This window comes from Mustela putorius, unplaced genomic scaffold (genome assembly GCF_011764305.1).
Source record: "Mustela putorius furo isolate JIRA1106 unplaced genomic scaffold, ASM1176430v1.1 tig00003834_pilon_pilon_pilon, whole genome shotgun sequence".
NCBI lineage: Eukaryota > Metazoa > Chordata > Mammalia > Carnivora > Mustelidae > Mustela > Mustela putorius.
Window position 1 is genome coordinate 114,718,853 of NW_025421987.1, and position 27,915 is coordinate 114,746,767.

Genomic DNA, 27,915 nt, shown 5'->3' on the forward strand with positions numbered 1-27,915 from the left:
GGCTGTGTCCACCCGGATGCAGCCGCTCGGGCAACGGCTGACCAGTTAATGAACAGTTAACCAGTCTGAGCTGTTGGCCCTTCCAGTATGACCTTTCCATTATTATTATTATTTTTTAATTCCAGCTCAGGAAAACTTTAAAACATTGAGAAAGGTGTGCAACCAAAGTATATTATTTGATTTTGCTTTCCCTGTTTTATTTTATTATTGTGTTTTTGTTTTACCTGTCAATGAGAATGTGTTCTTCAGGAAATAGAATAGGCACACATGATATCATTTAGTAATTTGAGGAAAACATGAGGAGCGGCAGATCAAGGCAGCTTGCTGGACAGATGAGTGTGGCATCGTTTTATGAAAGTCTAGCCTATAGGAATATATATCTGCCAAATACATTAATAAATATAAGGGTATCCATACCTTAAAATATTTCTTCAGTTTTTCTAAATAATTTACCACAGAATCACTTTAATGGTACTTCTCCAAGTAAAAGTGTCTATTTAAAAATTCTGAATCATGGGGTGCCTGGGTGGCTCAGTGGGTTAAAGCCTCTGCCTTTGGCTCAGGTCATGATCCCAGGATCCTGAGATCGAGCCCCACATCGGGCTCTCTGCTCAGCAGGGAGCCTGCTTCCTCCTCTCTCTCTCTCTGCCTGCCTCTCTGCCTACTTGTGATCTCTGTCTGTCAAATAAATAAAAATTAAAAAAAAATTCTGAATCAATTAACAAAAAAGGGAGAGAGGAGAAGACTGGTTGAGAGCCAGTGCCAAGTAGAACTTAGACCTCCAGAAAATCTAATGGAAATTAATAGGAAAAATATGACTCCCACTGTGGGACTCCAAATGACTTATTTTGGAAGCATGTATATTACCTAAAAGTAGTATGCCTTCACAATCCAACTAAGGCCAGAATTGTTTCTTTGAAGAATCCAACATGCCAGTTTCCTGCAGTCCCCAAAGACATAACTTTACAAGCACAGTCCGATCCAGGAGCCTGGGAAACCTGAAGGGCCGGGATTGCTTTCCACAAATGTGTAACTCATTGTGAAGGCATCATCCTTCTAGTAAGTTCACTGGTGCCTATTTTGCAATCATGAAAATAATCACCTTAAACATGCAGAGAGGGGTGCCTTGGTGGTTCAGTCAATTAAGCATCTGTCTTCTGCTTGGGTCATGATCCTAGAGTCCTGGGATCAAGCTCCCTGTCGGGCTCCTTCCTCATCAGGGAGACTGCTTCTCCCTCTGCCTGCTGCTCCCCCTACTTGTGTGTGCGCTCTCTCTCTCTCTGTGTCAAATAAATATATAAAATAAAATCTCTAAAAAAAAAAAAAGTAGAGAGAAAAGTTTGTTCTGACGAGAATTACATGTATAGATTTCACGTGTGTAACTAAAAGAGTGATGTCTTTGTATGAACCTCTAAGTAACTGACTTAGCTCATAAGTTTAGAATGCCCCTCTTGAAGAAGTTATGCCCATTCTAAATGGATCTGATTTATTCACTGTTCACATTTTTATGAAGAGGATTCCAAAGTCAATACTGCTGTGATTTTGTCCGGACTTGGAAACGGCCACTCTGTGATTCAGCTGTCCTGTGATAACGCTGAAATCTCGTCTACCTAGTAATCTCAGGAAAGAGGTCATTGCCTTACCTCTCCCCACAACACTCTCCTCTAAATCTCCCGTCTCTCTCTAAGATTTTATGCATTTATTTATTTGCCAGAGAGAGAGCACTAGCAGGGGAAAGGGGGGACAGGGAGCGGCAGGCAGAGGGAGAAACGGGCTCCCGGATGAGCAAGGAGCCATATGGGCCTTGATCCCAGGACCTGGGGTCGTGACCTGAGCTAAAGACAGATGCTTAACCACCTGAGCCACCCAGGTGTCCCCTTCACTGTTTATTTTTCAAGGTTAAGGAGGAGTCTATCCTGGGATGAAAGCGCGGGCTGAGAACACAAATTTACATAAGAAAAGAAATAGAAAAGACATGCCATTACATAAATAACTGGGGAATGATTCCTTCACAGGATGTTTTATTAGGAGATAGCAGAGAAGGAAACAAGATATATCAGGCACATTTGAGCTATGACAATTGTTGTTCTCGGGACTTCTTAGAGCCCCACTGGGGGAGCAAAAATGCAAACTTAAACACATTTCTTCCTTAATTTCAGTGGTTTATACTCCTATTGTGAATTCTGACAAAGACTGTTTCAGTCAATATATAATTAGTAATACCTTCCTTACAGTGCTCCACACATCACCTTTGAGTACAACAAAACTGTAACCTAAGAACCTTGGCCTTCGTCTGCTAACTGTGAGACATTCTTCTTTACCTAGAAATTGTTGAATATTTGGCAAAAGTGTAAATGTTATGAAACGTAGTACTCCTCAAGCTTAAGTTTCACAGAGGACTTTAATTTAAAAAGAAATGCATTTTGGGGGACACCTGGATGGCACAGTCAGTTAAGCATCCAAATCTCGGTTTTGGTTCAGGTCTAATCTCAGGGTCATAGGATCGAGGCCATGTCCAGCTCCAGGACTGGGGTAGAGTCTGCTTGAGATTCTCTCTCTCCCTCTTCCCCTCTTGCTCATGCTCTCTCTCTAAAATAAATAAATAGTTAACAAAAAAAAAGAATATGTATTTGGTCATGTAGAAGCAGCCCATGACCCCTCTATCATGGTTATATATATATATACACACACATATCTATCTATCTATCTATCTATATATATACACACATATATATATATTTCACATATATATACATATATATATTTCACATATATATATATATACATATATATATATATTTCTATATAGTTTCTCTGGCTAACTGAGCTTAACCAAGGCACTGTGGTTTAAATTAGCAGAGTAGCTCATTTCGGTTTGCTGGTACAAACACTATTTTCAAAATACAGAGTTGTTCACCTGTTGTGTTACAGCGTATAATTGACAGTGAGCTTCCTTGGCAGCAAATTAGTCATTTCACATTAGCTTTAGAAGTGCCATCAGGAGTTGTGATGCGAAAACTTCTCATACCAAACTGAGCCTCTTTCTTTACCGACCTGGTTTGGAACCAGAGTACTCAGCATGTATCCTGAAACTCTTATGAAACCAGCTATTGTGTTTCCTTACAATTACATAGTAGCTGATTTTACAAGCTAACCAAGGAGCCATTGTACCCTAATCAGCAGCAGGTCATTGGGGGGCATGGAATCTCAGCTCAATATAATGAGTTTAAACTGCAAATTCTTTTAGCACTGATTAACTGCTGAACTCCCAAATCACGGAGTTGGTCCATAGCTCCCAAAGCCTGAAACCTTTGAAACTCTATGTCAGTGTGGAGAAATTTCTAGTTTTCTCATATAATGGTGTGTATTTTCTTCCTTTTCCTTTCTGAATGATATGAACCACATATTTATAAGTAACTCCCTCTTTCCCTCAAAATCATCCTGCATTTTCCAAGTTGTTGACTAAGTATTAAGAGACTTTCTGGGTTTTCTTTTAATCCCCAAAGCCTTGTAATTCATACGTTTGAATCTGGAGATAAGAGGTTAAAATCATGCTTGAGTTAATTTGCATATATTATCAGTGTCTTGACTGTGTGGACAGTTTGAAAGTGCTTTATTTTGTTTAAGTGAAGCAGATCAAAGTGTTGAGGGAAAGAAGACTAGAATAGCAAGTCATTACTTTATGTAAAATGTTCTACCTAGTGTTGCACAAAGAAGAGTTCTGTGGAGTGGCATGATAGCCCTTGCTAAGAGAGCAATGTGGGGAAAACTCCTGTTTAACAATTTTATGGTCTCTTTACTTAGGGATCCTACGTATATATTAGTTGCAGTTGGAAATCCATCTGTGTGAATGTTTGGATGTCCTTAGCTAAAAATACCCTATTTCCCATTAAACCAATTCAAAGAAAACTTTTCTCCATAATCAATATATCAGTAATAACATAACTAACATTTATTAATAGGAATTAATTGCTTTTTATGCCAGACACTGGACCAACTACTTAACAAGTGCAACAATGTGAGAACTTTTTTCACCATAAGTCCCTTTGTGTATCTCATAAAGTTGAAGCGTTAAGAGACACCGGCAGGCTCCGAATGCTTCCTTTCCCTAGAGAAACGAGAGGGCTGGGAGGCATGGCACCACCTAGCGGTCATCTCTGGCAGGACCGTTGGGCATTGTGGCCAGAAGGGAAGTGTGAACCGAAGGGATCCCGAGTGTCAGCGAGAGAACTGAGAGCACCTTTGTTATTGCTGATGGAATAGAAAAGGAGAGGTAATTTTAAAAAGTCTTACTGTAACTTATCAATATGTCACCTTTAAGGTTCTTGAAAACACGAAAAAAATATTTTTAACATTACAGTTAACATTACAATTAACTCTTGAACAACGTAGGTTTCACCTGCATGGATCCATTTATATGTGGATTTTTTTTTTTTTTTAATAAGTAGAGTAATTGAAACGTATTTTCTCTTGTGATTTTCTTAATAACATTTTCTTCTCTCTAGCTTACTTTAGTGTAAAAATGCAGTATGCAACCCTGTATAACATACAAAATGTGTATTAATCCACAGTTTAAGTATTTGTAAGGCTTCTGGTCAGTGAGTGGTAGGCTATTAGTAGTTAAGTTTTGGGGGAGTCAAAAGTTATAAAAGATTTTCTACTGGGGGTGGTGGTTGGCACTCCTAACACCCAATGCTGTTCCAGGGTCAACTGTACTTTTGGGTGCTATACATTTTTCTTGTGGCTCATGTGACCAACTGGGTCTCTAAGATTTGTTCGGTTTACATTTATATGTATCTCATTTAATCCTCAAAACAACTTTAAATATTACCATCATTTTTTATCTTTTTTAAACATTTATTTATTTATTTGAGAGAAAAGGGTGCATGAGAGAGAAGTAGGGGGAGGAGCAGAGAGAATCTCAAGCAGACTGAGTTGAGCTGGGAGCCTGATACGGGGCTAGATCTCATGACCCTGAGACCAGGGTCTGAGCCGAAACCAAGTGTCAGATGTCCAATGAACTGTACCACCCAGGCACCCACCCAATCATCATTTTTTAGAGGAAGAATGAGAAATAAAACTCCTTAGGATTAAACCATTAAAATTCACCAAATTATTTTTTACTTCAGCATTACCTATTTTATCTCAATTACTATGCTTCCCAAGGTCACGCTAATAAGTGAAATGACTAATAAGTGAAATGACTAGGAAAATCCCAGCTCTTAATCACTATGCTATACTACCTCCTAAATGGGTCCTATCCACCCCCCCGCCTGGTAGACAGAACTTTTATCATAATACACAGTGGTGAAGGGTTTTTGTAGTGTTTCTTACGCTATAGTCTTAGTGGTTGAGCTCTCCAGAACTAGAAAATAAACTAAATTTAAGTCTTGGTTATTTGACATGCACTTTCTGCATCAGAAGTGGTAGTATTTACTTAGAGGAAAAAAAGTCTTCTCTAAGTCTTAATAGTTTGTCTTGACCTCAAGGCTCAGGGTGAAATTGGAAAAGTTCAAAACCATCAGTTTTTTAATTAAAATCTCATTTCGGTTTCTAAGTTATACAGCAAGCAAAGGAAACATGTTAGCTACTGTATTACCCACTTGGGGTTTCAGACCAGCTTAGGAAATGTCTTCTTTAGATTAGATGGTAGTGAACTCCTAAATTTTAGCTACAAATGAGTGCCCCCTTATTCAAAGCCTGTTCGTTCTCCAGAGTTTTCAAATTTCTCTTTTCTGTCTTCACCTGCACTTAGTGGTACTCACTATTTCTTAGTACCTCCACTTAAATCTACAAGAGAAAGAAGCAGATCAGAAATAAAAGTGAGACCTGGGGCACCTGCATGGCTCAGTCCTTAAGCATCTGCCTTTGGCTCAGGTCATGATCCCAGGGTCCTGGGATTGAGTCCCACATCAGGCTCCCTGCTCATCAGGAAGCCTGCTTCTTCCTCTCCCACTCCCCCTGTTTATGTTCCCTCCCGTGCTGTGTCTCCCTGTCAAATGAATAAATAAAATCTTTAAAAAGGAAAAAAAATTAAATAAAAGAGACCTATTGATTTGTTACTTGCCTATATCGTATGACAATTATTTATGGTTTTATAAGAATGGGCATTTTAACTATGTGAATTACTGAGTTATGGGGGAGTATCCTTCATTCATACTCTATTTATCCCAAACAGCCACCAGTACCAGTAATGTTGCTGTCCAGAGAACAAGATAAAATATGTGATGATTCCTTTTTCTCAATGAGGACACATGTTTCTTCAGTCTGCTTTGTGACTTAATCAATGTGGCATTATTAACAAAGCAGCGGATATCATGAATCACTCAGAAAGAAGAGCCTTGTAATTTGCATCTCATTTCCCAATTGAGCAATCAGCTGTAGAGAACACTCCTACCAGAGCACTTCAGTGTCTTAGGAGATGCCAGAGTTGAGAGGACATTTGCAGGCTCACACAGGGGCTTGTAATTCCGACCTGCAAACCAAGAAAACCATGAGAATACCTTCCTTGGGCCACTGGTCCCACTGGGTCACAGCGGAGGATTCCCAAGCCTCTGTGGTGGGTTCCATTCCCATTTGCTTCCTTCCTACCTCATAGTAGTCACCTTCTTGGAGGTTCAGCCTCTTGAAAAGATCTTGAGAGTAAGGAAAGCTTATGGTCAATGCCTCACTATTACCGAAAAATCAATCGGCTTCTAACGGTGAGACATTAGCATCCCATGAAAGGCTGGGCCCCAAACTTTATTGTCATAGTACCATGTGTCAGAATTCAGAGACACTTTAATCTGTGGGCAGAAATAGATGAAACAAATCAAAGAGCTTGCAGCCCAGCTCAAAGAAAATCCCCAAAGCAGGAAAATTTACTACTGGGGAATTTAGGAACTTAAGAAAAAAATAAGTTGGATGGCCAAGGTCAGGTATGAGCCTTTGAAAGCTCTTCTAGAATGCCTTCATTCAGTAAAATAGACAACATAAAAGAATACAATGACATTTTTTACATCTATAATCACCAGTAATTTAAGCACATTTGATTTCTGTTCGCAGTTCAAGCTCAATAGTAGAATTTTGAGGACTTTATTACACATTTTTCTTTTTTTAAAAAAAAAGATTGTGTATTTGTTTTGCTGTTTTATAGCAGATTGAGTAATAACAGACCATTTTCCTTCTTCTGGTTCTCCATTCCAGTTATCAGTGTTTTTTTGAAGTAAGAATCCTCTCTCGTAGTTCCACAGGACTTACAGAGTGATAGAGTAAGTTAAATGGTTAGGACTGGGAAATAAAACAGAAAGAATTTATGCAGAAACTTTTAAAAGATTTTATTTATTTATTTGACAGACACAGATCATCAGCAGACAGAGAGGCAGGCAGAGAGAGAGGAGGAATCAGGCTCCCCGCTGAGCAGAGCGCCCTATGTGGGGCTCGATCTCAGGACCCTGAGATCACTACCTGAGCTGAAGACCGAGCCCTAACCCACTGAGCCACCCAGGCGCCCAGTAAGATCTTTTTAAACCAACTCCACATAGCTGAGAATATGTTTCTTTCCTAGTCCACAAGGTTATAAAAGCCTTACCCTGTTTGTGATAACCTTCTGCCAAGGCATACCCTCTCTCTTTCTTGCCCACACTTGGCTTTTTCTGACCTGGCAAACTGAAGGTATAATTCTAAGATCTGAATGGGCTGACCCTCAGCCTTTATTTCTCTCACGACTTCATTGCAATGACCTTCATTTCTTGTTTTATATCTGATTGAGAACATTTTTTATCAACCCAACCTGTACTACTTCAGTCTTTTTAAAAAATCATCCCCATTAGAGATTACCAGCAGTTCTGTGTCTAAAAGGTTTAAAAATTTCACGTGGGAGGGACTCAAATTGGATAAGACTGACTGTCTCAAAACATTCAAAACCTTTGAGTCTTCCAGGTACTGGAACAAGAAATGATATCTATAAACATTATCCATTCAAAGGTTGTATTGTGTACTTTTCCCCATAGGGCTAGAATGTCTAGAATGCATCATATTTCTGGAGAGATTTGTAGCTCAGAGAAGGCTAACAAGGTGCTCGGGTAACTCAGTATCACAAGATTTGGGGATCTGGTTTGTGGCAGTCGTCAAACCTTATGCTAGATTCAATTCCTTATTACATCAGGCATTTAGTCTCTCAGCTCAGGTAATAGCATTAACTGCTGGAGGAGGCACCTGAGACAACTTCTGATTCTGTGCAAAGTACACAGAGAGTCAGGGCACCTGCCAGAATTCTAATCAGATGAGTGGATTGCGCGAGTCACCTCATCTCCCTGGACGGCGATTTCCACATATCTAGGCAGGGAGTTGGACTAACTCAGTGGTTTCAACCCTGACCTGGAGACCTAGCCCTACCCACCCCATCAACTGGAAGAGACCTTCTGGAGTTAGTGCTCTGGAGGCTGATTTACTTAGGAATGCTTCTCAAACATTCTATTGTCTGCCAGGTTACAAACCATTGCAGCAGACACTTTTTAGGGTGATTTCTACATTTAGAATATGGGGTTTCCATTCAACCAATATTCTCTGCTGCTGGCAGAATCTGGATTAGTCAACAAAATGACTGTATCATAGTGGTCATAAACACATGTGATTAATACCATATGCAAATGAAACGACTTATTCAGAGACCCTATCACAGTAGCACTGGATCTATGATGGATACTTCTTACCTCATAGGATTACAGTGAAAATTAGTGGACAGAATGTCTGGGAGCATTTTTTTCAGGGTGCCTGTCACTTTGTGAACACTTAATGAATTAACAGGTGATAGGACGATAATAGCAGTGATGTTGGTTATGAGATCAAGGTATGCCTCACGGGCCAGCAGCAACAGTATTCCCCGGTAGCTCTTTAGAAATACGGAGTCCCGGGCTCTACCCCAGACCTCCTGAACCGGAACCTGCATTTTATAATGAAATCCCCAGGGGATATGTGTGCACATAAAAGTTTGAGAAGCACTAATGCAATTGGACAGCAACTTGACAGAAGTCACGCTACCAGTAAGTAAAGCAGAGAGCTAGGAGTCACAACCAAATCAAAAGACGCTGAGGCCTGTTTCTCAGCGCATCTCTGACCCGAAGCTGTTCAGGCTTCCTGAATCCTACTGGGCTACTCGTTCTCTCCTCCAGGCTGTAACTGAAAGGCTCTTTAAAACACATTTTTGCATCTACCACAGAGACAACAGCACTGTAATTTTGGTTTTCACATTTTTAATTATTCAGCTGTTTTATTTGTCACCATTTAGGAAATTATTACAAAACTTATGTCTACAATGCTTCTGATTAATGCATATTTAGGCAACTAAGCAGATGTAGAATGGGTTGACTTCTTTGATAAAATTAAACATTGATGAAACATGTATTTGCACAGCAATAATGATGCCAGCGTTTGTATAAATAATAACACATCTATTTCCCTAATCATCTAGGAAAAAAAAACCCACAACAACAACAGTGAGAGTTGACAGAATTACCAAATATGTCTCACTTCCTAGGCAGATCATTTTTGAGTATAAAAGGTTTTTTTTCCAATGTGAATAAAGTTATGCTAATTTATAGCATCTATTACCACTTTAAAATGAAAGGACTGTCTTTGAGCAAAAAGCAATGTGGATGAGACCTGAAGCATGTTTCCAGGATATATCATGTGTTCCAGAGCTTCTTTGTCCAGCATGGAAAGCTGCATATTATAACAGACTCCTCCACAATACCGTAATTTGATTTTATGTAAGATGTATTCTCAAGCCCAGCTGAACTGATTCTACAGCACACATTTGCTTTTCACCTCTTATCATCTCCTTTTTTTAAAGATTTTATTTATTTATGACAGAGAGAGGGAACATAAGCACAGGGGAGCTGAAGAGGGAGAAGCAGACTCCACACTGATCAGGGAGCCCAATATGGGACTCGATCCCAGGATGCTGGGATCACGACCTCAGCCCAAGGCATACACTTAACAACTGAGCCACCCAGGCGTCCCTAACCTCTTAGCATCTCTGATATTAGTGTTTCTCTTACAACTGATGACCCATTCCAATTTGATTGACAGCATTTTTTTTTCTTTTTATAATCAATGGAATCTTAAATTCAATCAGATAGATCAGGATCTCCAGTGAACTTAATCATACGTAGTTCATAAGAAACATCATGTTGAGGAAAACAAATGGGACAGAAAGGAGATATCACCCCCACCCGTATTCAAATAAGAAGGGAAGGTAGACAAATGTGCCAAAATTAAATGAGAAAAGATTCCATGGGTTTCTGTTTTCACAGAGCCAGAGAGAAAAATCATAGAAGATGTGAGCTTTCAGCCGAAGGTCAGGAAGAGGAAAAGGGGAGAGGGACAACAAAAGGGGAGTGAATAAGGCATCGGGATGGAAAATATAGTGAATAGGTCCACTATTTCGATCATTATTTCCTAGGTATGACCTTCAATTTGCTGCTCCCTTTTATTAGTCCTCGCATTAGTCAACAGAGCTCCCAGAGGCTAGGGTGAGGGGGGCCTTTTCTGTATCTGTTAGGAGGCATTGTTTCTTCTTGCCTACCCAGGGGGATCAGTCATTCCCCACACTCTCTCTCCCTTGCTTCCTACATTTTTACCCAGTCCCAAACCACCTGGGAAGGCTTAAATGATTCTTATGACTTCTGTTGTTTGTTTGCTCTTTCAGGTGATATCAAGATTATCGAACAAAACTACAGTGTCACAGGTATGGCTTTTTCCAAAGAGTAGAACATTTATCAAAAATCTGTAGGATTTCCAATAAATCTGCCTCCCACTTGAGGGTTTTATGCATTTATTTTCAACCTTCCCTGATACACTTCCCAATGAAATGTATTGACTGACTTTCTGGAGTTTGGAACAGAGAAGTATTGAAACTGACCTCTCTATTTAAGGGTTTTATCATTGTTGAAAGGGGCTGCCACCAGAACCTGCCAAAAGTAATAACATCCTGAGATATTGATCTTGGAAGTACATTTATTATGTTTAAATTTAGCAGCCAAATGTTTTCCTGTAGGCTTCCAATTGGTGGTACAACATGATTTTTCATGATATAAACAACAACAACAAAAGTGGTTCAGAGATACTCTGGAAGTGGTTTCTCTTAAAAGCAGACCCAACTTTTAAGAATCCTCCAATTTCACAGAAAATTTTCCAAGAAACAAGTGACTTAGCAGATTTATTACCTGGACTTTTATTACCAATAATCCTGTGACAGAAATCCTATAAAAAATCTCCTTGCCTTGCTCAGCACTCTCCTTGAAACAGAAACCCAACACCCTTCTCACACAGACACACATACATACAGAGAAATACATATCCAGTTACATAACATATGTCAAAGACATTGACAATTTACTGAACATAGTTGGGGCTGTGGGAGCACAAACAGAGTTTACTTTTAATACTACTGAGAAACTTCTTAAAAGCCCTTAAAACATCTCATTGCATTCAACTGAGTTTCTGGCAGGAGTTGTCTTTCTCATCTCTGCAAAATCCCTCCTCAGGAGCTGGCAAAATGGTTATGTTTCAACTCTTCTCAACAGGCCGTCTTTCCTCACAACTATACCCCTTTTCCCCAGGCCATTACTATCTTCCTCTCTCTCCTGAAGAAAAATTTAGCTTTCTTTTGGACTTTCCAATTTGCAATTTGCAACCCCTTCATAGCAATCTGAAAATGAACATCCCTTCCAAGAAGGGATGGATATCTTTAACTTTCAAAAAAATTATTGTGTGTAATTAAGGCTTAGGTTCATTTACAATATCAAAACCACCAGAATAACAGGAGCTTCAAGGCAATAGATGTTTATTTCTCTCTCGTGGACGAAGCCCGAGGTAATAACCTCTGTTATTACTTCCCAGTGACTTTAAGTAACAATAAATAAATAACACTAGAAGATATATTACTGATAGATTTACAACTAGAATTACTGATAGAGTTACACAGTGATACAACTGTGTCAGTAGGTCCTGAGCTTTCTTCTTTGGGATTCATTATCCTCGATGCAAGGCTTCCCTTTTTAAGAATTTCTCATTGTCTAAGATGGCTGCAGGAGATCTCTCCACTTTATCAATGGTCCAGACTAGAAACCAAATACACACACACACACACACACACACACACACACACAGAGGATAGAGGCTTGCCTCTTTCCAGACATCCTCCTAAAAGTTCCTTTTAACCTGTCCACTTGCTAGTATCACCCCAGAGTTCAGCCTCATGGCCAAACCCACTGACAAAGGAAGCTGAGAAAGAAGAACTTTGGGCCAGGTGCATTGCTGAAAGTTCTGTTAACTAGCAAAGAAGGAGAGATTATGTTAAAAAGAGGTAACCAACAGTCTCTGTAGCACCCACCTGAAGCATATGTTTCCATTTTCTTCATGATCATCATCATCCCCACAAGAACATCTATTAAGTATTTCCAGTGCACATTGCTAAGTGTCTTAACCTCCATTATCTAATATCTATCTCCTCACACCGTTCCCAATTAACAGGTGAAAAAAGCAAGGATTTGCCTACCCAGGGGTGTCAATAGGTAGTAAGTAATAGGTAGTAAGTCTCAAGTCATAGGTAGTAATAGGTAGTAAATAATAGGTAGTAATAGGTAGTAAGTCTCAGGACTTCTAGGACCATGTGACCAAAAGTCCGTGCATTCTGCTGCTAGACTTTATTCTGCTTCCCCTGTAGTCATCACAGGTCTGGCTGAATCTAGGCACTTGTGAGTTCAAAATGGCTATTTCAGTAGAATGTCATAAGCTAAATGAGAGATTCTTTTGACTGTGGGGATAAAAGCCTCATTGTCCTTGTGGAAGCATCTGTCAGGGGGAAATGAAGGAGTGGGTCAGAAGAGAAGGAAGAAATCTGTAGTCGAACTTTATGGCAGTGTATCCAGGGGTGAATCCAGCTACCCAAGAGAAGCAAGCATTTCTGTGCACGTGGCCTGAAGAAAATAACTGGTACTCCTGCAGAGAGGCTGTGTGTGGGGCTGGGTATTTACTGATCTAATAAATTCAGCTCCTCTCTGCAGTAATGTTAGGGGGAATAACTGATTCTTCGTAGAAGTACTGTTGGCCGCCTTGATCACAAGAGTCACTGTCTAAGCAACTTGCTCAAGGTGCCAAGTCTCCACGATAAAATGGAAGTATGACATTTAAACAAACTTGTAGAAGTACAAACACTGCAGATTATTAGTCAGAGAATTCTTTTAGGGCCAGTGGAGCCTCCTTGAACCAAAGGAATGATTAAGTTGCCAATGCAAATGTAAATAGAAATCCAATTAAAAGAATTTACTCATTGTTTTTCATTTCTTGGATAAGTTTGCCCTGTTGTGTCTTTAATGGGGCGAGCGAATTTTTCTATTCTACAGTGCTACCAAACAATTGTTCCTCCGCAGTTCCATGTGGGATTAACTTTGTTATAAACACAGAACTTTAAAATGCTGTGAAAAGCAAAAACAAATAAGAGCCAAACCATGGCTATCCCAATAAAAAGCTAAGGACTTCACCATTAATTATAATAATCATATCTAGTTGGAAAGATGAGTCTCATGCCATTTCTTCAAGAAATTTTGAGCCATTAAGATTAGAATATAAGAAAACTTCATGAGTAAACTAACTATTTTGTTTCATTTGGCCTAAACTGAATGGGCTATTGCCTGTAAAGTCACCACAGGTTCAAGTTCATTTTTTGTTATTGTATCTATCATTATAGCTATTACAGGAAAATCAGTATATACCAAAAAAAACAACTCTTTATATTAAGAAGGAGGAAAACCATGACAGCTCATGAGGTTTGAGTAGTACTCTTAGATCTTTTCATTTTGTTGTCTTATTTCTCTTAGAAATTATTGATTGGCAGGTAGAAGCAATTATATCCTCAAAAAAGAATGAGGCACACACACAAAAAATGAATGATCTTTTGGAGCAGGGAAACCCTGTCTGGGGCAGAGCAAGAAACACCCATTGTTGTAATGACTTCATTGAGGGCCACTCATTGTCCTTTCTGCCCTGCATTGTCCTTACCCATCCTCTCCCTTGCTGCTTCTTAGTCTAAAAGGTTGAATGACTCCAGCCAGGAGTCTAAGGTGGGTTTATGCAAGACTTCTTCCCTTCCCAAGGTTCTTAAGAGGAGCAGACCAAATGGTTTGCTCCATTTCCTGCCAACTGATGTCTGAGAATAAAAATAACGGGAAGCAGAGTAGGTGTGGATGCCGCGGATCTTGCTCCATCTATGTGATCCAGAATAGGAGAGATTTTTATTCTCAAAGATAATATGTTTTTCTGGTTGACCTGCACATAAAGTTCCACTAGACACCTTATGACTTTAAAAAAAAAAAAAAAAAAAAAAAGAAGACCTTATGACTTTAGAATAACAAGGCCCGAGTCCTTCCCGTAAAATTGAAAATGTCCTGCACGTCACCATATACTATTATAGATGATAGTCTGAGTATAATCTGGAAGCAAACCAGGTAAAACATAGGTTTCACACAGCTCCCCACCAAGACAGTTTAAAAAGACCAAGAGAGGCGTTAACAGAAGGACACCAGGATGGCAAAGAGGATAAACCTGGGGAATATCAGAAATGCGAGACATGGAACCCCTGAATAAATAATAGCAAAATCTGCAAAGTCTTGAGTTTTACTGAGAAGCAAGTTTCTAAAGGATCTGACTTTGCTTAGGTAGGCCCACCAGCATGAATAGTCTACCTCTCAAGCAGTCTTTGTGGTCTGTACTAATCTGTGTTATCCCCTGATTTAGTCAGAGCCCAAGGGAAATGGCAGCATCAACAAAAGACTCCCATCCATTGTGGAAGATGAAGAGGAGGACGAGGAGATGGAGGACGAGGAGACATCCTCCCTCTCTCCCATCTACACCAGGGGAACCTCATCTGCACGCAGCAGGAAGGTTGGAAGCAATAAAAGCTATCTGGGCCTAAGCTTGAAGCAGCTGGCCTCGGGCACTGTACCATTTCACTCACCTAGCCGAGTCTCCAGTTCACATTCCCCCAAAAACAAACAGGAAACTGACCCCCCCAACCATGCTAAAAGGAAAGAGAGAAACTTGAAATTGCAACTGTCAGCTTTGAATAGCACTGGACCCCCAGACCTCAGTCCAAGGTAAGAATCACATCATGCAGGTATTTCCTAGGTGAAAAGGGCTGCCTTTTGTCCAAACTAGTACCTTGCTGTTAAGTTATTCTGGGCCAGATTTCTGGGCCTCTCAGCCACAGGTTCCTAGCCTGGGTTCTTTAACTCTGCTGAATTTTACGTGCAATTTTTGCCTCTACATGGTGATGTGTGCAATATGAGAATGCTAGTTGTATTCTCAAAAGGGTCCATTAAATATTCGGAAGTTCTTCTCTATTCCTTTCATCCGTTTAGCGCTACCTATTATTATGTGTGTATTTCTACAATGTAATTTTGTAATTTATAAGTTTAAATGAAAATAAAAGATAGAGCAAGGCCCATCAATGTGATTCCCTCAATGCCTGATCTTACCAAACATTTTTTGGAACAATAAGTTGAAATCATAAAGGCAATGAAGTGTTGATGTTCATTTTCAGTCCTATTTTCTTTATTATTACGGACAACTGAAGCTTAGTTATATTTCTGGCCTCCTCTGTAGGTAACATGAAATGACTCTACTTTTAATTTTAAAAATTCACTTTAGGATTAGCTAAAGAGGATTGAAAGGGTGAAAAATCCTGATGCAGATAATGTGAAAGGAGTAGTCTATGGTGAGTACAAGCAATAGTAAAAAATCACAGCATAGCTGAATAATAAGTAGAAGCAAGGGGGAAAAAATGGAATGCTTCCTATGTGCGACATCCTCTGCTAGGTTATTCCACATTCACTATTGCATTTAGTCTCCTCAGGAATTCAGGAGTCCTGTAGAGTAGTTCCTATTATCTGTACTATGAAGATACAAGAAGTGAACTCTTTTGTCCAAAATCTCATAGATTACAGTGGAAATCTGGATTCAATTTCTATTTTTCTACCGATAAAGCCAGTGGTATTTTTTACTATATTTAACTAGTCATCTGAAGGACACAATTTATCCATTTAGAGAGAAATTTTAAAAAAATAAGCAAAACAGACTTAGTGAAAAGTAGGTGGACATTAAAGTTTCTGAAATTCAGTTGAGGATGGTAATTTGAAAACGTTGCCTTATTCTTCTCCTTCCTAAATTTTTAATAAGAAGTAATACAATAAATTTTAAATAGGGGGAAATATATCAGAGCTGGAAAAGAAAGGTTTATGTACAATTGATCCTACACTTACAAAAAGATTCTGAGAACATGTACCAAAACGCTAACAGTAGTGGTAGATTGCAGGTGACTTTTATTTTCTGTTGTGTTACTTTTATGTTTAAATTTTCTACAATAGACATATTTTTTAACGATTTTTTAAAAAGAGTTTATTTATTTATTTGACACAGAGAGAGAGATCACAAATAGGCAGAGAGGCAGGCAGAGAGAGAGGGGGGAAGCAGGCTCCCTGCTGAGCAGAGAGCCCGATGCAGGACTGGATCCCATGACTCAGGTCAGGTCATGGCCTCAGGGATCCTGAGGATCCCTGAGGCCATGACCTGAGCTGGAGGCAGAAGTTTAACCCCCTGAGCCACCCAGGCACCCCTAGACTTATATTTTTTAAATAATGATTGGGTTAGACATTATTTAGCAAGGAAAGAAGACTAGCCAAAGTCTTAATAGTCATTTATATGTAATTCTTTAACTCTTACTTTAGGGTTTGTCCAGGTTCAGAGTAAAGATGTCATCAAAGTTATTTAATGTGATGCCATAATTATTAGATTAAAACACTTTAATTCTGGGGGCACCTGGGTGGCTCAGTCAGTTGAGCATCTGCCGTCAGCTCAGGTCATGATCTCAGGGTCCTAGGATCAAGCCCCACATTGGGCTCTCTGCTGAGCTGGGAGTCTGTTTCTCCTTCTCCCTTTACCTCTATGATCTCTCTTGTACACTCTCTTTCTCTCAAACAAATTAATAAAATCTTTAAAAAACAAAAACAAAACCAAAAACAAACAAAAAAACACTTTAATTCTGGATAGAGTGATGATTTAATATGAATTCAGATAAGAAGGTTTCTGTATCTTAAGACCTTGAATCTGAGAACAAATAAGATTCTAAATTCTATAGTGAGCTACTAATGTAATTTTAAATTTGCTAGTAGCCACATTTCTAAAAAACAAAAGCGAACAAAAAAATAAAGTGAAATTTAATTTTAATAATATAGTTTATTTGACTCAGTATGCCCCAAATAATATAATTTCAAACGTAAATAATATTTTAAAATTTACTAATAAAACCATTTGCATTTTTTTACTCAAATCTTTGAAATCCAATGTGCATTTTATTCTTAGAGTGTGTCTCAATTTGCATGAACCACATTTCTGGTGCTCAGTAGCAATGTAAAAGGCTAATGGCTACCATATTGGATAGCACAGTTTTGTAGTATACAGAATTTAGAAATTTACACAATATTTTTAAGTCTTCTAGAAATACTAGAACCCAGGGTTCCTGGATGGTTCTGTTGGTTAAGTATCTGACTCATGGTTTTGGCTCAGGGCGTGATCTCAGGGTCGTGAGATCAAGCCCTGAGTCAGGCTCCGCACTCAGTGGGGAGTCGGCTTGGCATTCTCTCTCTTTCTCTTTCTCTGCACATTCTTCCCACCCTGTGTGTTCTCTCTGTCTGTCTAAAATAAATAAATAACATATTTTTTTTTAAAAGGCCTACTGGAACTCATAAATATAAATGCAGAGCTAACCAATATCCTTTATTTTAAATAGGATTGTTGATGGAATTGAAGATGGAAACAGCAGTGAGGAAAGCCAAACTTTTGACTTTGGCTCTGAACGCATCAGGCCAGAGCCCAGAGTTTCCCCTCCTCTAGGAGGTAAGTTCTAGATTTAGCCTTCGGTCAAAAGGTGTTTTCCTTTTAACTTGTAATGTTTGTCATAGGCACTTTTTTGCCTTCCCAATCTGAATATTTTCTACATGATAGAACTTTACCAATGCCATGGAACAATTTGACTTGAGTCTGTGCATCTCCAAGTTATTAAGATATAATTTGTAATTGTTCCTCCCTCCAGGCTAGATGGTCTGCCATTTCCCAGCCCAGGTAAATGGCATGTCAGGAGACTCAAATTTCTGCTATTCATTAGAGGATGACCATGTTTTCTTATTACGAAGGGAGGCTAATCCACAGAAATAACACTACCCAGAGGAAAAGCTGTGTTGGTTGTACACTATAGGAACATTGGTTATTTTTAACCAACTTATTGATGAGAGATTATGTATTTGCATATCAGAGGATAAACAACTTCAGAAGGATATAAGAAGGTTGGAAATGATGGAGGCCTAGGTGAAGCACTACTCTCTAATGATGGTGAATTTAATGTAAGAGAACCCCCAAACCTAACCCAGCCTCCTCTCACTCCCTTGCCTTCTTGAGTTCTTAGGATATGTTGATAGGAATCTATCAACATAATGAAGGCCAGAAACAAAAGGTAAATTCTAAAGAAGACACGCCTGTACTTACTAGAGAGAGAATAATGAGCAAGCATAGGCTATCCAAAATAATTTATCAGCAAACTCCAGAAGAAGGGCTAGAAGTCCCCTGCCAACTCCATCCTCCCCTTCCCACTCAGCTCTGAGATCTTTGTGTCAGGATCTACTACCAGTTAGTGAGTACCCCCATGAACAAAGCCGAGCCCAATAAAAACAGTCCTTGGTGTGTGTCTCCTTTTGGTAGAATACCGGTATTCCATCTCAATCAATAATCTTACTCCCTGGCACTCATCTTCTGAAGAAATGGAAGGGTCCTTCTAAGTCTCTGGGTGAGGTGGGGGAGTGTGCAGAGAGAAGGAAGTCACTTTTTTCTTCCACAAACAAATTTTCTATCCATAATTTACCAGAATTAGGGTATTAGGATGATCATATCATTTTATATAAATATATTTAAATAATAAATATAAATTAATTATGTGTGTGCATATATGTGTGTGCGTGTGTGTATAGATATAGATAAAGATATAGATATAGATCCCTGAACGCTTCAGCTAGTAACAGTTCATATATGTATCACTCATTCCTTTCCACTCCAGCTGGCAGCGACTCATCTATACTTTTGTCACTGACAGAAATAAATGTATTTGGAAGAGTAAGGTAAAGAAAAAGTGAAGATAAGAGAACCAGGAAATGGGAGATACTATCTTTTAGAGCAACACAAGAAGAGATAGGAAACCCACAATGAAGTTTAGCGCCTGAAATAGAAGGGGGGGGATACTCTCACGGGCCCAAGAATTAATATTTGGGGGGAAAAGGAAGAGGAAAAGAACACTCCTTTCCTATGGTTTAGGCATTGGCTGTGAAATATTTTTAAAGAATGCTCAAAAAAGAGAAACTGTGCCATCTTGGAACATGGTGGCGATTGTGTTCAGGGGAAAGGAAGATTTGCCTTGGACACATCTAACCAGTGCGTTCACAGTCCCCACCATGATATGTGCCTGTTTCAAGGAGTTTATCAGGCACTGTTCAGAGGATTACTAGAAGCATGTCCAATCCCAGGGAGATAGATCCTGTAGTGCACAGACGTCAGGAAAAGGTAAAGGTAGTAGCTTAGGCTGCTTTCTCCATTCCAATTGCCCCAGTCCTCATATATGAGGTTTATTACTAAAGGACTCATTCTGAGTGTGTTCTACTTTTCAGACCCAGAGATTGGAGCTGCTGTTCTCTTCATCAAAGCAGAGGAGACCAAGCAGCAAATAAATAAACTCAACAGTGAGGTATGGAGCTTTCTCTTTCTTTGGTCATGCTGGAATGGCGAAAGCTATAAATCCTAGTTACCAGCAAAAGTGGTATAATAGAGTAATTACAGGCATGTACTCTGGTGTCAGACCACCACAGATGAATTCCCGTTAAGCCTCATATGAGTTACGTGACCTTCCACAAGTTACTTATCTTCTTTCATGCTCTATTTCTCGTGTATAAGAGGACAAAATTATGCCTGCTTTATGGCCCATTGTGAAATTGAGATAGTATAGGCAAATCATTTAGCTTAAAGCACTAAAGAAATGATAATTATACTAATTAGTGTCATAAATGCATTGATACTTGATATAATGGGTGCTTTTTCACTTTTTCATGTAATTTTTAATGAGTTAAAGCAAGATGATTTATCCAAAGATGAATGCTATTTCTCAGAGTAATCAAATGACCTGGAATGCTCTTCCTTTCCCTGACATATTTTTGCTGTGTAACTTTAAGCACTTTACTCCTCTGGATCTTACCATCTATCCATGTAAAATCAGGTAATTTTTTTTAATGACTTTGTTAAAATATATTTTACATATCATAAAATTCACCCATTTCAAGTGTACAGTTTAATGGTTTTTAGTAACTTTATTGAGCGGCTCAACTGTCACCGTATAAGTTTTAGAATACTTTGACCATCTCCTACTCCTCTACCCCTCCCACCCCGGACAACAGGTGTTCTCGTTGCCATTTATGATTAGTCCTTGTTCCCCCGTTCAGCTCTAGGTACCTGCTTACTTACTTTTTGCCTCTTTTGGCCATTTCATATACACAGAGAAGGTAATTTCCAAATCCCTGTCCTAATTTGGGTATCCTTCCCAAAAATTTTAATTAAAAAAAAATTTTGAGACAATTTGGATGCAAATAGTTTATTTGGGAGGTGGTCCAGAAAGCAAGATGAAGGAGTAGAGAAGTAAGACAGGTGAGAAATGAAAGCTCATAAATAAAGCTGCGCTAATGAGATGACTATCTCTGTAAGCAATTGGGGCTCAATCCTGCTGGGGACCACTGAGAGAGTATATAGGACAATTCAAAACTGTTCCACCATAAGACAAAGGAAAGGGGGAACTGAGGGTGGTTTCTGAGAGACTGACTCCCTAGCCCTTCATGCAGTCCTTGCTGCGAAGGGGACTCGAAATGTTCTTCAGAGAGGAATATGCAGGAAGATCTGGACTGGTCTTTGGTGACCTTCAGGGTTGGCCTAAGGCGAGGACATGTGGGCAGGCACAGACAGCCGCTTCCTAGGATGAAAATTTTACATTATCTGATGAGATCTTAGCAAAAATGTAACCAGTTACGGACACTGGTGAGATTTGTGAAAAATGAAATCATATATCACAATCAGTTTTTCTTAAACCTGTGTGTCTTCAGCTTAGTGAAGATTTACAATTTACTACCATTGCTCCTTCTGTGCTCACTCTCTCTGGAAGTGTGATTGTTGATAACAAGACTTCAGAGCTCCAATGGGCAGACTAACAAGTTAGATAGGAATGGAAAACTAACAGGATTGAAACCCCTTAAATCACAAGGATTTGTCTGTACACTGGATTATCTAAATAACCTATTGTTAAGAATCTACCAAAAACAAAACAAAACAAACACAATACCTTGTCAGAGAATCTTCGATTGAATAATTTCTTTTCAAATATTGATCTCTAAAAGCACCCATTAATACCGTTTGAATTCTTTTCCCTCACATTTGAGATCATTTAATGGTTTTAAGAACTGACTGCCTTAGCTCAAAATATTAGAGTTAAGAATTATTCTGGGGAAACAAATGTGTTTATATCTTCACCTTCTGGAATGTACATAATTTTCCCAAGTCACGGCTGTAAATCCATACACCATACGATTTTTCCTTCGATAATGTGAGCCAATGGTAGATACATTAAAACAGATAACCACTTGAAAAACAAGTATTTCCCCAGTGTGATTTGGTATTCATGATTGCTTTTCTAGTGAGATGACATAAATCTTTTTATCTTGCCATATATTGAAATAAAAAGGGCAAGTTAAAATATCAATGGTCCAATTATCCTTCCCTAAAGAATTAGTTTTTCCTTATAGGAAATATCTGATTTCTTCATGGTTGAAGCTTGAGTAAGAAAATCTTATCTTTTACACATAATTTAATTTATATAGTCTTGACCCTTTAGTACATTAAAACTCACTGACAGGCCGAATGAAAATACGAATTGGTTTCAAACTGTAAAATTATCTTTCTCCCAACTTCCTACTTGTTTTTTTCCTCTTATCTCCTATAATATTGTTTATGTAGCCAAAAAAAAAAAAAAGCGGGGAGGTCACCTGGGTGACTCAGTGTGTGAAGCCTCTGCCTTCTGCTTAGGTCATGATCCCAGGGTCCTGGGATCAAGCCCCGAATCAGGCTCTCTTCTCTGCAGGGAGCCTGCTTCCGCCCCCCCTCTCTCTGCCTGCCTCTCTGCCTACTTGTGATCTCTGTCAAATAAATAAATAAAATCTTTAAAAAACTAAAAAATCTATCTTTTAAAATCCAAACCTAATTTTTCCATTTCAGGAGTATCCTACCACTCACCCATGTGATCATTTGATTGCTTTGTTTTTCATTTATTCTATTTCTTGGTAGTAGTAGACAAGAGAAGAATTGATAATGAACACGGGATATACTACATAATAATAACTCTTTAAAAAAAAAAGTGAATCCCCAGTACATGGGGGGCATGTCAAGTGTATCAAGTATCAGAATATGGCAACATCTCATTCTGATATTTGCTTAAACATTTAAGATATAAAAGAAATTGCTCATTGATATGTAGGGTTCATAATTAGCTTGCTAAATACAGAACAAAAATCAGAAAAGGAATAATGTTGGTAATAACCTACATTCACACAGAGCAGTGACAAGAGTTTAAAAGATGTAGGGCAGCTGCTAATATTAGAATGCTTTTGAAAACATTGCCGTTGCTTTAGGGCAAAAAAGAAAGAGTGCAATTCTAAGGAAATTGTTTAAAAATAACAACAAACTGTCTCCATGGGGGCCATCGGCTGTGTAAGTCAAATGCTCCATTTCTGAAAAGGTTTGTAGGTAAGGGTTAGAATATTTCCTCATTTCTGAAATCTGGCTGACCCAGAAAGATACTGTGGTAAAGCCGACCAGGGAAGCCGTATGCTTCACCGCAGCAGGCAGAAGACATAAAACACACTAGTAGAGAAAGAGAATACGCTTTGGAGAGAGAACAATATTCAGATCTCTATTCATAAAATTAAATGTCTGATTTCAGCAAAGTGTTCACTTTCCCCAAGTTCAGATTTTTCCTCTATTAAGTGGTAATGATAAAATCTGCAATACAGGATTGTTGTGAAGACTTAGTACCATATATAAAGCCCCCAGCATGATGTCTTCTGTTAATAAGGGGTCAAATACTCATTCTCTTCTTATACAAGATTATACTTCCGTTCAACAGAAGGCGACTCTCAAGTTAGCACCCGCTGCTCCCTCCTGCTCAGTGCAGAGTAGTCAGAGAGAATAAGTCTCAGGGCTTATGGGGGAGAACATGAAAACGACTGGATTCAAGGGAAACATTTGATCATGACAATGACTACTGTTTATCTGAGACCTTTCTTTTGCTACTCAAATACTCAGTATAAAATTAGAATAGAAAATGTTTATATTTCAGTGCATCTTATTTTAGCTAAATAGTTTGATGGGATAGGGTCACTGTGTTAATGGAAAGAACACTTGTTTTGTAAGACTTAGAGATTTAAGGGCAAAGACACCCACTATGCCATTTTAATGATGCTTCATCATTACCTGATTAAACATATAAATAGCAAAACAATTGTGAAACTAGGCAGAAAAGAACCTGCCGAGCTTCCTGGAAACAAAATCACAGCCAAATCTTCATTTTCAAAATGAAAGAATGCAGGTAGCTTGTTAGATCATCCTTGTTCACCAAAAGGCACTTGGGCGCACTGCTCTGATCGCCCCTTTTTAGCATCTTATTTTGTATGTACTCAAAGGAACCAGTTAATATTGGACCATTTCAATCTACTCCAAGTCTTAAATTTATTCAGAAGAATGAAATATATCTAACATTGCTAAACAAAAAATAGGCTTTATAGAAACAACTTATATTAACTTTTTAAAGGGAGAAGCCCATCTTTCTATACTATTTATTAACTCCCCCTTTTTTTTAAGCAACTTTATTGAGATATAATTAATGTATTATATAATTCATCCATTTAAAGGGTGGCTCAGTCGTTAAATGTCTGCCTTGGGTTCAGGTCATGATCCCAGAGTTCTGAGATCAAACCCCGTGTGGGGATCCCTGCTCAGCAGATAGCCTGCTGCTCCCCTACCTGTGTTCTCTCTCTCTCTCTCTCTCTCTGGGAAATAAATAAATAAAATCTTTTTAAAAATTAAAAATAATAAAGTGTATAATTTGAAGGCTTTTAGTATGTTCATACAGTTGTGCATTCATCACCGTAATCGATTTTAAACCATTTTATTACCCCACAAGAAACTCCATACCATACAGCCATCACCCGGAATTCAAGTTCCCCTACCCTCAGCCCTATGAATCTACATGTTCTGCCCATAGATTTGCCCATTCTGAACATTTCATATAAATGGAATTATACAATATGATCTTCTGTGACTGGCTTTTGTCACTTATATAATGTTTTCAAGGTTCACCCATGTGGCATGGGAGTATTTCATTTGCTTTTATACCCAAGTAATATTCCGTTGTGTGGATATACCACTTCTTATTTATTCATTCATCAGCTGATAGACATTTGTGTTGTTATCACTTTTTAGCTAACATGAGTGATGTTGCTATAAACATTCGTAAGATATTCACACACGTTTTTGTGTGGACATGTTTTAATTTCTCTTGGGTAATTAAGTGGAATTGCTGGATCGTATGGTAATTCTATGTATAAACATTTGAGAAACTGATAGACCGTTTCCCAAAGCAGCAGCAGCATTTTATACTCAGCAGTACATGAAGGTTCCAAGCTCTCTACTTCATTGCCAACAATTTTTTATTATAAGACTATTTTATTATAACCATACTAGAGCATATGAAGTGGTATTTTATTATGGTTTTCGCTTGCATTTCCTTGATAGCTAATAATATTGAGCATCTTCTCATGTGTTTGTTCCTTGGGAAATTGTCTATTCGGATCCTTTACCCACTTTAAAATTGGGTTGTCTCTTTGTTACTGATTGTAAGAATTCTGTATATATTCCATGTGCAAGTTATGATGTGCAGTTTTTTCTCCCATTATTGAATTTGCCTTTTTGTTTTCTAAACATTTTTTCTTTGAAGCATAAAAGTATTAATTTTGGTGCTATCCAGTTTATCTATTTTTTCTTTCATTCTTTATGATTTTGAGGTCACATCTACAAATTTGTATCATGAGATCAATGAAGTCTCTTTCAGTCATAAAAACAGAATAGTAGTAACAGAAGTTTCTCCTTACCTAAGAAATGGCTGTGAAAACTTAAAGTTGGGTTTTTTTTTAGAGTTCTATTAATAATTCATACAAGGAAACCTACGTGAGTAATACCTTATGGTAAAGAGTATTCCTCAGTCCTCGGAACTAGTGTTATTATTATATCTTCTTGTTGACAATTGGTTCAACCGAAATACACTGACAGAATTGCCAGACCGTTCCAAGATCTGACTGTACAATCTCTTTTCTTCTGCATCATGATCACATATATGTTCTTGACCATCAATTCTCAAAAGCAAAATCTAAAAAAATGCTGTACATTCACTTTTTGACAAAAAAAAAAGGAAAAATCCATTTAACTGCTGACAAACCATTCTGTATTTTTCATTTTAAAACATAAGTATTATTATTGTATATCATAAGTATTATTGATTTTAATGTTACATTTTGTGGACATAGCCTTCTAAACTGGAATACACCCAAGTATTTAATGATTTGCAGGACGTTTTTTGCTTATTTTCAGTTCTCAAGCCTATATGCATGGGTAGATTTGTAGCTCTCATGAGAGATTTACTGATAACACACACACACACACACACGTGTGTGTGTGTGTCCTAAAGAATAGTGAGGATCTCCCAAAGGAAAAAAAAATATGCCACTCAAAAGTTCATCCTGTGAAGTGTGAATTTAACATGGATATAGCTTTTGGATATTAGTTGTTTTTGTCTTCCTGGCCTGTGATTACTTATATATAGGCCTCTTTTTATTTTGAACAGAGGGACTAAATGGACATATTGGTAAGAGTCCAAGGGAGACCAATGCCACATTCTAAATGGGCAGTTTGAGCAGGGTTGAATAAAAGGAGTATTTACAAAGAAGCTCCTTGAGTGTAAGGAAACCACAAAGCATAGAACTGTCCCTCCACTGTGGGAATAATAACAACAGAAATTCACTATAACTCCTGGGTGTAAAGGGGTCAGTGAAGAGAGTGGTTCTGAAATATTGAGTCAGAGGAAGGTGGGTGGAGAAGGCGACGTGAAAGGAGCTGTGATCTTTTGTTGGGACCCTCTGTGACCTTCTGCCCACCTCAACCCTGCAGGGAAGCAACCAGAGGAACATATACCTCGACCTCCCTCTGCTACCACCCTCCAATCTGCTGATGTTCTAAAATGGCCAAACCCAATGAGCCAATAACCCTGTTGATGGAGTCAAACAAGTCAGCCTTCAAGGAGCAGAAATGGTTGGAAAAAGGATCTGTTCTAGGAATAAAAGTGGGAAATAGTCAGTAAAATGAGTTACTGTATATTCAAACAAGTAGAGGAAAATTCAAATGAAATTTAAACAGTCAGTTATTAATTACTCATTACTAGTAATTAGCCAGTTAGTGGTAGCTACTTATTAACTGAATACTAACTGATAGCTTCAGAATAACTGTTTTTTTTTTTAAAGATGGATATAGGTGTTTCCCCACTCCTCCATACTTCCTAAATAATTTGTAAGTTGAAATTTTTTTAAAAGATTTATTATCTTAGAGAGAGAGATAGAGCAAGTGAGAGAGTGCAGGCAGGGGGCATGGGAGTACAGAGTCTTAAACAGACTCCATGCTGAACCCAGAGCTGGACACAGGGCTTGCCCATGAGATCCATGACCCCGAGACCACAACCTGAGCCAACACCAAGGCGCCCAACAGACTGCACCACCCAGGAGCCCCACAAGTTGAAAAATGTTTAAAACAACAAACTTCTCTGCCATTTTCCCCTCATCAATAGAAAAATTAAGTTCAATAATTGGTCCAATCCAGCAGCTGTAGATAGTATTAGAATTTTTTTTAAATTTTATTTATTTATTTGATAGACAGAAATCACAAGTAGGCAGAGAGGCAGGCAGAGAGAGGGGAGGGGGGAAGCAAGCTCCCTGCTGAGCAGAGAGCCGATGCAGGGCTTGATCCCAGAACCCTGAGGTCCTGACCTGAGCCGAAGACAGGCTTAACCCACTGAGCCACCCAGGCGCCCCAGTATTAGAATTTTTTTTATAGAATCTTACAGTTGGAAGGGATTTCAGGGAACTTTTCTTTCTTATCCTCTCCTAATACATGAATATCCCCCTTTTAAAAATGAGAACATCATACATCTTGGAAAAGGGCTCTGATTCTACCTCCAATCTCCTATTATTGCTCTTGATTCTTCTATGATGAATGCCAAATCTTAAGTCCCTTCTCTGAGCTTTAACACCTTTGCCATTCAGTATTTTCTTTTATAAAATTTTATGTTATTTTCATGTGTATATTTCTACCTTCCCCAAGGCTCTTAAAGACTTTGATTATAGCTCAAAAAAATTCTGTGAATTGCCTCAAAATTATTATTATTATTGTTATTATTAATGTTGTTGTTAAAGTACTCAGACTTTACTGAAGTACAGTAGAGAATATCCTATATCTCAAGTCAGTCAACGTTGAGTACTAGAAAATAAGCATATATGAACTTGGGAAGGTTTAGGGATTTTTTTCAGTCTCTGTGTTAAAGAACCATAAGGCACCTAGACAATAGGAACTGACAATTCCCATTTACTTGTGCCCAATTAGAAATAAACACAATATTATAAATCAATACTAAGTTAGTCAAAT

General features: G+C 38.5%; 1 protein-coding gene across 1 annotated transcript in view; it reads left to right on the forward strand.

Moving 5' to 3' along the window:
* The window catches only part of KCNH8 (potassium voltage-gated channel subfamily H member 8), a 253,019-nt gene that overhangs the window by 211,307 nt on the left and 13,797 nt on the right, over window positions 1-27,915 (forward strand). Inside the window, exons 12-15 of the mRNA XM_045088951.1 lie at window positions 10,691-10,729; window positions 14,779-15,137; window positions 17,828-17,934; window positions 19,749-19,825. Of these exons, the coding sequence (XP_044944886.1) occupies window positions 10,691-10,729; window positions 14,779-15,137; window positions 17,828-17,934; window positions 19,749-19,825 (582 nt within the window). The remainder of the gene's footprint in view (window positions 1-10,690; window positions 10,730-14,778; window positions 15,138-17,827; window positions 17,935-19,748; window positions 19,826-27,915) is intronic.